Below are 12,543 nucleotides of genomic sequence, written 5' to 3'. Positions count from 1 at the left end.
ACAGATGGACGGTTGTGTTTAACACTCAGGAGACCCCCAGACTTGAGGGCTCCACCGGAGGAACCTTGCTGGGTTTGGATGGAGAGCTGCCATTTGCGCTGCGCTTGAACCCACACTCATACCAAGTCTCCTCTCATGAGAACTCAAAGGGTGTAGAGCCTGAAACAGACACTCACTTGAGACATCAATGAACAGGTAGGTGGAGGTGACCACCTCACCACCTGACCAGCAGATGTAGAGTCCTGCATCCGGCTGGTCCACGTCTGTGAACCGCAGAGAGGTGGCGCCACGTGCTTTAACTTTGCCATGTGTGTCCGTCCATTTGATGTCTTGAAGGCCACTTCCGCATTCCAGGCTGACAGCAGAGTCAGGAGGGGCGGTGATAACTGTAAGAAAAGAAGGACTTAGCTTCAAACCCAACAGGGATGGTGCTATGTCACCAAACGGTCAACAGTCTTACAGCTCCACCACAGATGGCCTGAAAAGGGCCTGAAGCTGCAACACATGTCCTCCAAAAGGCCTTGTCACTGGGATAAAGGGGAACCTGTGGCTCTGGAAATCATTATAGGAGACCTGATTCTCCACACAGAACTACAGGTGCATTACCATATTGATTGTAGGAATGCTTAGCAGGGATGGACTGACTGGCTATCAGAAACTGCAGCCCAGTTTCAAAACATATTTGATATCCATCTCCAAACACCCCATGGGGAATGACACTACCCAGAAGGCCTTGCGCTGAAATACTGGGCTTTTGGACCCAATTTGGAGTTGGTATTGATCAAAAATCTTCATATTTCTTTATTAAATTCTAAATCCACAGCAGAATCCACAGTTAAAATATTCTGCCCATACTGGAGGATAGGCCACAGGTAGATCCTCTCCCGCATGTAGTACTTCTCCAGAAAACGTCATGTGAATTAGAGGATTTTCTAAAAACACAGAGCCTCATTTACAAGAAGCCTGCGCCACTGTAGCATCACTTTTAATGCTCAAGCCGCTGTGTTGCCTCACACTGCCTCGGTGAGGCGTGCCCACACAACGCCCATGGTTTCTGACACATTCCCAGATTCAGAACAAAGCGTAAATCTGGGAAGGCTTCAAAAACCCTGTGCCTCCCCAGGGGTGGCGTAACAGTTGTTTTTGTGCAGGAAGGTGCGCCTTGATGCCCAAAAAGAACTTGATTGCAACACAGGCACCCTTGCACAAAGGTGTCTGCATTGGCAGTAGGCAGCCATTTGTGTGCCAGCGTAGTGTAAGAGGAAAGAAATGCACGGTATCCCAGAGGTATTGCATTCCTGCCCTTTTCTTTTGACTCAGGGTAGCACAGCAAAGTGTCGTACAGCGCTGCATTTTGTCAAATTGTTGTAAATGACGTCCACAGTCTTCAAATAAAGCCCTTGGGGCCATTAGCCCATTTCTTAAAAAAACTGTCTCTGGTTTATATGAATGAATGATTTGTTTCTGCTGCAGTGGTTCTATGTTTTATCTTTGCATTATGATTACGACCTCCCTCTCCACACCAGGGTCGCCTCCTCTTCCTGAATTCTGCAAGAAGCTGAAGACCTGGATTTTTAGGCTTCGGCTAGCGTTACTGTGCACATGCGTAGCTCGCTCGGCGAGATTAAATGTAAATGAGTACTTTTAGAAAAGGGATTTAAGCCCCGCCCCTCATTTCCATTGGCTGGCATCACCATTTATGCTTAACGGTGGCCAGCCATTGGAAAAGAGCTTTGTATGTTGCCTCCCTTTGGCTTTTTGGGCCGGCCCACTTGGACGGGCTCGCCTGCTTTCCGTGTTTAGTAAACATTTTCATATCTTTATGGGGCCATGTGTTTCAAACACATGGCCCCATAAAGACAAGAGATCCGGCTGCAGCGCCGTCCATGTCTAAGTCAAACATTTTTTTCTATTTCAGAATGTGACAAGCTGGGCTTCATCGTTAACATGGCGCCCTTTATACTTTATTATGCACAGCGCTGTGCATAATCTTGGCGCCTGCTCAATGTAGTTTAATGTGCATGGGCGCCATGCTTAATCACAGCGCCCGCTTAATTTAATATGCATCACGGCGCCCGCTTAATTTAATATACATCAAAGCCGGAGCTCCCTGATGGGGAAATACTGGCACCTTCCCAGGAGTAAATGAAATGAAACTCACCAGATATAGCAGGTTTGCTCAGAAACAGAGTGAAACTTATTTATTGGTACCAAAAGCATGCATCATTGCTAATTAGCAAGGAAGAAGTCATATCTGCCACCTATGGGGCTCTCAGAACACTTCTTCCCAGAGTGACAGATTTCTAGGTGCCAAATACCTTGAGTAATGCCATGTCAGCCGAACTAGAATAAGGCCCCAAGCCAATAATATGGCTGACATGGATGTGCAATGTCTGCACCATGCAAATTATAAGCAGCCAGATATGGGCAGACCAGAAAGGCAGGCTCTGCACTGTGTAAGCAACTTGCACAATCAGAATAAGAAATATCATGTTGACAAGACAAGCAAGGTGACCTGTAAGGGGGTACAGAATAGCTTGTTGAAGCTTGTCCAGTCAAGGTCAGATAGGAAGCCCTTTGGAGCTCCAAGCCTCATGTTGATGTGAATCTCTAGACTACTAACCTTGCCAGCGAGGACGCCTGATAATCCTTTTCCAGGATCACCGCCACAGCTTGCCGGACCCTGCTTGCCCCGCCCCCAGCGCACCAGAAGTATTGAAAAGCATCCCGCTCTAGTCCTAAGTGGGAATCTCTAGACTACTAACCTTGCCAGCGAGGACGCCTGATAATCCTTTTCCAGGATCACCGCCACAGCTTGCCGGACCCGCTGCGCGGCTCCCGCTTCGCCAGAGAGGACCTTTGCACTCACAGACTTGCTCCAGACACCGAGGCTTGCTGGGGGTGTGTGTGGGCTAAAGGCAGGGCTGCGAGTGGTGCTACAGGGACTCCAATTTCCAGGAGTCCCTGCTCAGCTGACCGGCACCACCTGGACCACTCTCCCTGCTTGCCCCGCCCCAGCGCACCAGAAGTATTGAAAAGCATCCCGCTCTAGTCCTAAGTGGGAATCTCTAGACTACTAACCTTGCTAGCGAGGACGCCTGATAATCCTTTTGCAGGGTCACCGCCACAGCTTGCCGGACCCGCAGCGCGGGTCCCGCTTCACCGGAGAGGACCTTTGCACTCACGGACTTGCTCCAGACACCGAGGCTTGCTGGGGGTGTGTGTGGGCTAAAGGCAGGGCTGCGAGTGGCGCTACAGGGACTCCAATTCCCAGGAGTCCCTGCTCAGCTGACCGGCACCAACTGGACCGCTCTCCCTGCTTGCCCCGCCCCCAGCGTGTATATAACAGCTTCAGTTGGCCGCTGCGCTGGAGCGACCGGGCGAAGACTGGGCCAAGAGCGGGCCCGTTGTAGCCCGTTAGAGACCGTGTGAGACCGGACCGGGCCACCCCTATTCGTTTTCTGTAGCATATAATTATTATTGTTCTGTGCCATAACTCTTTGTAAGGAAATCTAGGAATCCTGTCTATGCGAGAAAGTAGAAGCAGGGCTGCGAAAGGGGGGAAACAGTTAACCGGGACCCTTCAATTCTGAGCCCGACTTTGTTCAATCTTTATATGGCACCCCTGGCCAAGTTGATTGCGACGTACGGGGTTGAGATAGAGTCATATGCTGCTAGTAGCGATACTATCTCAGCCCCTGGAAGAGGCTTCAGACAATTTTTCGGCATGTCGGAGCGGGGTAGCCGGATGGATGAACACCAATTGCTTACGCCTTAACGCGAATAAAACTGAGCTTTTGGTGTTGGGGAAATCTCCATCCATTTGGTCATCGGCATGGTGGCCTAAAGAACTCGGCACCATCCCAGAACCATTAAAGCAGGTTAAAAATGTAGGGGTCAGTTTGGACGAGACTCTATCCTTCGAACAGCACACCAGAGGGATAGCAGGGAAATGCTATGGGATCCTCAAGGTCCTACGCAAGACCCTGGACGCGCTCCCTGCAAATAGTAGAAAAACGCTAATTCACACGTTGGTGACGCCTCACCTTGACTATAGTAATGCCTTGTATTTAGGCTTGAGTAGGAAAGGTTTGCATAGGCTACAGTGTGTCCAAAACGCGGCAGCGAGACTAGCTCTCAACCTCTCAAGAAGATCTTCAGGGAAACAAGCTCTAGCCCAACTCCATTGGCTCCCTATACGGGAACGCATTATCTTCAAGAGCATGTATATGACCCTCCGTATTGCCTATGAGAGAGGGCCCACCTATCTGAAAGAGCTACTTACCAAATATCACCCCAATCGTCCTCTAAGATCACAGGGGCGTATGCTCTTTCAGGTACCCAGAATTCAGCGGGCACGGATGGGGGGTCGGTCCTTCAGATATTTGGCTAGCAAACAATGGAATGACCTCCCCATTGAGCTCCGGATGGAGCCATCAGAAGTTAGCTTTAGGCGTAGGCTGAAAACTCACCTCTTTCCTAAAGCTTAATTTTCTCCTGACCGCTCCCTTAGTGGCTTTTGTTTTGGGGTTTAGTGCTGGGGAACTTGTTTCTAAGCGCGGGGACACACTGTTCCTAGTGTAACCAGGCGCTATATAAAAGGTGTTATTATTATTACTTTATAACCAGGACTAATACTGGACTAGACATTGAAATTCACAAAATGCAACAGAGAATATCTATGGATTTAGAAGCAGCAAGAAGATTGTCCCAGGACCCTGCAATGGCCAAGAAATCATCCTTAGGTCAAATAGCATCTGTGAAAACCCCTGAGCGCTTGATCGGCCCTGTACCAATTATAACATTGGCGGATGTGCACTGCACCTCAGATATAACGCCCGTTGTGACAGCCCCTAGTCCAGGGTTACTCCATCCACCAACTAACCAGAGTTTATCTTTGGATGTGGAGGATCCGTTACTGGGGGTATCCACTGAGACAATTCCCAAGGGAAATGGGGGGTGTGTGAGTAATTTGTGCAAAAGCAAACAGGGTGTAAACCAAAAAAGAAAACGTAACACTACATCTGCCTATGCTAGGAAAAAGGCTAAAGTAGCAAGATCCCCTAATAGGAGCCGAGAATGGCGGGGTGTCTGTCTGTGAGGTGGAGGGAAGAAATGAGGAATTCCTAAAAACTGTATGGGAAACTCTAAAAAAACTCCTAACCCCTCTGGAAGTCAGATTATCACGTTTAGAAAACCAGTTGATTGAGGTGGAAAAGAGCATTATAACCTTATCAAGCCTTAGTATAGTGGGAAGTAAATCAAATAGTTCTATTGATGCTGTTAAAGCTTTACCAGCACCTACTGCTATCTCTCCAGCATTACCGTTAGCATCCCACACATCTGCACCCCGATCTGAGGCTCAAGCAACCAATGTTAGCAACCCAAAAGTGAATGTATCAAAGCAATTGCCTGCACAACCTGTACCAGCTCATAAAGACACCGCTGTCCTGAGGGCCAAAGAAACTAAGGCCCATCAATTTAATCAACAGGGGAACCAAACAAAAGAGAAACATCGGGGGGGTTTTATAGACCTTCCACCAGACGCTAGGCCATACGTAGAAGTGTTAACAGGGGTACCGGAAATAGGCAATCAATATCAGGAAACCTTTTGGTCACTGAAGAATAAAGTATTACATTGGTTGAATCAAAACAGGCCCTTACCTAACCATATAAAAAGCAAACTCTTAATGGTGCGAAGGGTGCCATGGATAGACCCCCTCATACAAACCCATCCCAGGTGACTGTATTGTTGTTTCATTTGAAGACCCAAACACGGTACATCACATATGCTCATGGAACACCTATGGTGAGAACCCATCTATTGAAGCTAGACCACTCACTTTTTTCTACCCACCGCAGACGCATTCCAATTACGAAGGGAACTGGTCAATGGCTAGACACTATGTTCGGGGAGGGACAGTTACTGGCAGGCAGGGTAACCACAGTTGGTGGAATGGGGCCCCAACCTACAACAGGTTCAGTTGTTTAGAAGGAGTAGACTGACTCACCCCAAAGATAGGCTGCACAATTAGCTCCAATGGTACACCCTCTACACCCTGCACTGTGCCTATGATGACCACATGTAACCCAGAAGAAAGTAACCTAGAAGAAAGTATAGGAATGACTACGGGGGAGGGAGTTGCCCACTGTTTAGGCTCTGATGCAGTCCCTAAGTTCCCACAAGAAAAGATATGCCTGGTAGTACCAGCTGAACAGGGAGTGAGGGGACATGCCCTACAAAGGGAGGAGTATGAAGCATGTAGACTGTCCCAAGACGTGTCGACTCTTCCGGTGCCACCACCACTGGATGTAGTTATTTCAAATGTAGGACTTTCTACTAGCAGTAGCAACTCGCCATTGACGTTAATCTCATGGAACATAGCGGGAGTAACTAAGAATTTAAGGGATCCCGAGTGGGCGGAGTATATTTACTCTAGTGACCTCTGTCTGTTACAGGAATCTTGAGCAATTGGTACACCACACAGGGTTGGTTATAAATCATATGGCATTGGAGCAGTTCCTTCAGTTAGGGGTAGGCCCTCAGGGGGACTAATTATCTGGGTTAAGGTAACCCTGAAGATTAGGATAGAAGTTATGGACACTAACTCGCCAGACATTTTGGCCCTTAAAATTAAAATTGTGGATGGGAGACTGTGTTATCTAATTAATGTCTACAATAGGCCATTACCCCACCCCAAGGAATCGGCTATCCTAGCTAAATTAGACTCATTCATGGGGAGGGTGGTAGATAAAGAATCAGTTATAATAGGTGGTGATTTAAACTGCAATTTCGAACCTGTCCCAGGACTTATTGATGTCTTCGAGGATGAAGATTCTGCAAATAACATCCCTCGGTTGGACAACACTAAGTTTGTGAAATGTTCCACCTTGGCAGTACAAATAGTGAAGTTGATGGCTGACCATGGTCTTAGGGCATGTAATGGCCGCCTTCCCTCAGATGTTTTAAAAAAGCCTACCTTTTCAAGATCTGCCACTAAAAGCAACCTAGACTTTGTAGTTGTTTCACTATCCATCTGGCAGTATATGGTTGACTTTGAGGTGAAGGATAGATCAGAGAGTGACCACTACCCCATGGAATTAACTTTAGACGCACTTCTGCTTAAGAAATCTAGTGATGCATTTTTTCTAGAGGCACATAATACTGTCCCATGCGATGACACACTGGTCAGTAACAATAGACGAGCCTTAAAGTGGCCTTACGTCCTAGAACATGATGACACTCTCTTGGCAATATACTCACTGTTTGAGTCGACCTTTGCACCCCTGTTAGGGTGTGATACCATCACAGATCAATTTATGGTATTGCACAATTATTTTTTTATGACATTGAAAACATTATTAACAAAAATGCCAAAGAAGAAGCAGCAAAATGTAAGGAACTTGTCTCATGGTAAAGCATGGTATGACAAATCCTGTAGGCTAGCCAAGGGGGAGCTTATGATTGCCATAAAAACAAAAGTCAAAATGATGTTAAACTAGCAAGGGAGGCGTATAAGCGCATTCAGATGACCTCAAAGAAGGCCTGGGAGGAAATGTTGGTTGCCGCCAAAGCGAAGGACACTGTAGGGTTTTGGAGGCTAGTCGCCAACGGGAGCCATGTAGGAAGAATAGTGAAAGATGTATATCTCGATGAATCCACATGGGTGAATCACTTCACGACTCTATATCAAAAATTTGATGGTGGTATAGATAAGTGTAGTAAGATAGCATCGTGGGCCCCTCCCCTGATTGAGTGCCTAGACTTCTCTATTGATGAAACAGAAATGGCAATCAGTGCATTGAAAAATGGCAAAGCCCCGGGTCTTGATAAAATACCCAGGGACTTGTATAAACACGACATAAAGGTCTGGGCTCCCTATGTAAACTACTTATTTAATGTCTTATCTAGTAATTGCAATTTCCCAGACAGCTGGCGGGGTGCCGAGATTGTTTTAGTTTTCAAAAAGGGCAACCGGTCTGAACCCTCTAATTATAGACCGATTAGCCTAATGGGCATCCTGCAGAAATTATATTCAAGGCACATACTAACTCAAATAAATCATTGGCTAGAGGATAAAAGGGTACTTACAAAATTGCAAGCTGGGTTCAGGAGTAAGGTCAGTACCATCGACCAGGTTTTTAGGTTTTGCTGCCTTTATTGGAAATACGTTTTAATCAGGAAAGGTCATTTATATGTCGCTTTCGTTGACTTGAGAGCGGCATTTGATTTAGTGCCACGGTATCTCCTTTGGAGGTCCCTTGATGAGGCTGGGATGCCAGGATGCCTTCTGGCTCAAATAATTGAGCTACACGCCAGAAATTTCGATAAAGTGAGATGGGGTCCAAATGGCGAACTGACCCAAAATATACCAATAGAACGTGGCGTTCGCCAAGGATGCGTCCTGGCTCCAACCCTATTTTCACTTTTTGTGAATGACATCCCTGCTCATCTGAAGGGCTGCACTAATGATTCTCCCCGACTTAATGGAGAAAGTGTGCCTGCGTTACTTTTTGCGGACGATACCATCTTGATTTCGCAAACTAAGAAAGGTCTCCAGGCGCTACTTAACTCCTTCAGTGAATATTGCGACAAGAAAGGGCTGGAAATTAATGTAAATAAAACAAAGTGCATGGCCCTAAATCCAAGTAGGCCGGATAAAGGGTGCTTAACTTTAGATGGCCAGGAGCTGGAATTAGTTGATCACTTCTCTTACCTGGGGGTTGAGATAGACTCAAAATTCACTTGGAAACCCCAAATTCAGAAAAGTAAGGTGGTTTTTGCCCAAAACATTACACCAATTATTAGTAAGCTTAACGCAAGTACAAGTAAGGCAGTGACACCTGTTATGGGACTCTTTAAATTTAAAGTTCAACCTGCAGCTCTCTATGGGGCTTAGATCTGGGGGCCATCGGCGAAAGATAACTTTTCCACCATGGATAACAAATTTATGCGAAGCATTGTAAGGGTTCCTACAAGTACCCCTTTAGTGCCTCTTCAATTGGATCTGAACTTTAAGAGGACAGATCATTACACCACTCTGAGGCCCTTAATGTTCTAGGTAAGATTGTGGCAGACACCAGAATTGGATGATTATAGGAAAGGGTTACAAGAAATAATGGGCTTAGACTCAGTGAACTCTATTCCCTGGCTCAAACATATTAAAACATGGTTTTCTATCTTAGGCCTCCAACAGTTATGGGAGCATCCCGAAAGGCTACCACATAACACAAAAATCATGGTGAAAAATGTCTTTTGGTCCTTCATAAATAATCAATTAGTCAATGGGAACAGATGTGGGACTCTAGTGAACAACTTTTTAACTTTTAAGGACGAAGCCCTTTTTGAGGTCTTCCTCGACGAAGTTGAGCCCCCCCTAGCAAAAACCCTATTTTTGAAGTTTAGGTATGGAAACCTAATGACCAACTACATTAAGGAATATTGGTCTAGGAAAAATAAAGATGAAACCCCTGTAGCAAGTGGAAATTGCTTAATGTGTGAAGGGAATTACAAGGAGGATGAGGTTCACATATTGTTTTTTTGTCAAGCATATTCCAAAGCCAGGAAAAAATGGATCAAACCCTTGTGTAACATTTTGGGAATTAGGTCATGTAATCTGACAAATAGAATAATTAAGTCCGATACTTCTCAGATCATTGTTTTTAGTGTCAGCAGATTCCTTCATTCTGTTTATTTTGCCAGGATCAAAATAGATTTAAAACTGTAACTATAAATGCATTACCACCTACTCGTACAACCCAATGGTAGCATATCCAACCATGCAGGCATGTGTTGTTATTTATCCTATTCATTGTGTCAAATTTTAAATGATTGTACTTTAGTAAAACTGGCATGTTCTCTTTTTATTATCATGTGTGTATTTGTGCAATCTTTTATGGCAATTGCCGAAATAAAGAAATAATGAATGAATGAATGAATGATGTGATCTTATCTAAGCATGATATCTTTTGAAGTGCATACACATGAATTTATATGGATATTCATATATATTTTACAACACTCCCAGTGCCCCGTACAACGCTTGCGGGCCTCTGCTCTTAAGCAATGGCGACCACTTGTTGTTATTGTTATTGTTATTGTTATTGTTATGTTGGATTTATATCGCGCCAATCACCTGCAGGTCTCTAGGCGCTCGGAAATCGATGGAATTCACACAATAACTACGTACAACACAAAGAGACAGTGCAGCAGCGAACTTACATTGCACCCAGGACCCTCCCAAACAACAATGTCTTTAGGGACTTTCTGAACCGCAGGAGATTCACCTCTCTGCGTAGCCCCTCAGGCAGCTTATTCCATAGCTGAGGGACCAACACAGAGAAGGCTCTCCCTCCCTTGGTTACCAGTTTGTACCGAGGGCAGATCAGCAACTGAGAACCAGAAGATCTGAGTGTTCTTTTTGGGCTATACACTTCAAGACGGTCTTTAATATAGACAGGTGCATGGCCATAAATTGCCTTATGGGCCGTGCATAGACTCTTAAACTCTACCCTCTCTTTTATGGGGAGCCAATGTAGGCTCTGTAACAAGGGAGAAGCCTTGGTCCTTCTGGGGAGTCTAAAAATCCGTCGCGCCGCGTCGTTCATCTCGACCTGCAATCTGTTCATCAGAGTTTTAGGGAGGCCTAAATAAAGGACATTCCCATAGTCCATTCTTGACATAATGGTTGCCGCTACAATTGTTCGCAACATGGCCTGGGATAGAACGGGTACTAATTTCCGTAGCTGCCTGATGATGATCGTGCAGCTCCCAACAACAGCGGAGATTTGGCTGCCCATTGACAAATCACAATCCAGCTTAATCCCCAAGCTCTTCACATTTGCACTTGGCTTCGGAGTTGGCCCTAACTCCTGTGGCCAGTAAAGATCGCTCCAAGGTGAGGTGGTAGATGGAATTACCAATACCTCAGTCTTGTCTGGATTGATCTTCAGCAGATTTCTCGTCATCCACCCGACCGTATACCTCAGGATATTCTGCACTTGGAGCTGCGCGGCCTCAGTGTTATTGATACTCAGCACAAGCTCAGTATCATCAGCGTAATTAAAAACTCTGCAGCCCATACTGGCCAGAGATGCAATCAGAGGTTGAAGGTATAGATTAAACAGTAGTGGGGACAATGCGGAGCCCTGAGGCACCCCACACTCTAAAGTCCCCACGTCTGATATCAAATCCCCCAGTTGTATCCTCTGTGTCCTTCCCAAAAGAAAGGATTTCAGCCAGTTAAAAGCTACGCCTTTAACCCCGAAGTTATCTAGTCTTTCCAGGTGCAGGGCATGGCTGACAGTATCGAACTCCGCCGACAGATCTAAAAGAATAAGGGCGCTCGGTTTCTTAATATCAGCCATGCCTCTTAATTCATCCAGCACCGAGAGCATCACCATCTTGGTGCTGTGATGTGCTCGAAACCCTGCCTGTCGCTCGTGGAGTAAACAATGAGACTCCACATGAAGAGATAGAAACTTCAGGACATGCTGTTCTAAAATCTTAGAAAGAAAGGGCAGCTGGGAGATTGGTCTATAGTTCTTCAAGACCGCAGGATCCGCGCCGGGTTTCTTCAACAGGGGCCTAACTCGCGCTTCCTTAAATTCAACAGGTAGGTTCTTGTTTTTTTATATTCTAGACTACTTTTCACCCTTCATTTACGGCTCCGCTGCAAGTAGACCAGCAGGCGAACCTTTCCAAGGCAGCCCCCTGGACTGGTAACATCTTCCATAATGTACCCCTCCACAGTAAACTTCTCCCGTTCACTTTAAAAACGCAAAGTGCGAGCTGTTTTCTATCCAGGCTGTTGTGCTGCGGCATTGCGCCGTGTGTCCTTCCAAGAGCTGCAAAGTGTCCTAATACCCCAGACATGTACTCCATGGAAGTGCAAAGTATTTCGTCTTGATGTAATGAGCCATCCGTCCGTTAACAACGCTCCTGGGTGTACAGTGGAATGAATGACACGAGGAATGAATGAAATACAACTGTACGGGTTCCTAACCAGGGTGCATCGGGGTTCATCTGGCGACCACAATTCTGAAAGTCGCATGTTTGTGCGAGTGAACAGTGCTAGCCTCGGGGTGCACCCGGTGCTTGCCTCAGACCAAGGCTGCGGTTAGCCAGTATGTAGCACACCGAGGCCAGCTACCAAATGAGGGCGGCCTCTAAGGGCACCCCCTCTGTGTCTGCCGAGCGGGTACTCGCTGAGGTCAGTCCGTGGGGTACAGCAAGGCTTTAAGTGGGCCGGGTCTTGCTGGTGCCCAGCACCGGCAGTTCTACACCAGGTGCCGAGACGGGTCCCTATCGGGCTCTCCATTTGTGCCCTCACCCTCGGTGAACACATAAATGTAAACTCCGCGGCAGTGCCACCCTTCACTGCCTTGGGTGTAACTTCGAAGAGACTGTTTATAGCTCTTCCCTGTCTCATCATATCTGAAAGAAACACGTTAGTGTTAGATTCCTTACCTTAGAATATCCCCAGGCGTCAGTCTGGATCCGGAAACTTTTGCGTAGCAGTACCCCTGCGCGTCGGTAGGCGT

The 12,543-nt window shown here is 46.4% G+C and overlaps 1 protein-coding gene across 1 annotated transcript in view; it reads right to left on the bottom strand.

The window, feature by feature from the left end:
* LOC147725652 (interleukin-12 subunit beta-like) overlaps positions 1–12,543 on the bottom strand; it is a 155,671-nt gene that overhangs the window by 68,002 nt on the left and 75,126 nt on the right. Inside the window, exon 3 of the mRNA XM_086964562.1 lies at positions 177–386. Coding sequence (XP_086820688.1) covers positions 177–386 — 210 coding nt within the window. The remainder of the gene's footprint in view (positions 1–176; positions 387–12,543) is intronic.

Source organism: Lissotriton vulgaris, chromosome 3_2 (assembly GCF_964263255.1).
Source record: "Lissotriton vulgaris chromosome 3_2, aLisVul1.2, whole genome shotgun sequence".
Lineage (NCBI taxonomy): Eukaryota > Metazoa > Chordata > Amphibia > Caudata > Salamandridae > Lissotriton > Lissotriton vulgaris.
Note: the sequence above shows the minus strand (reverse complement) of the source record. Positions and strands in the feature narration are given on the sequence as shown.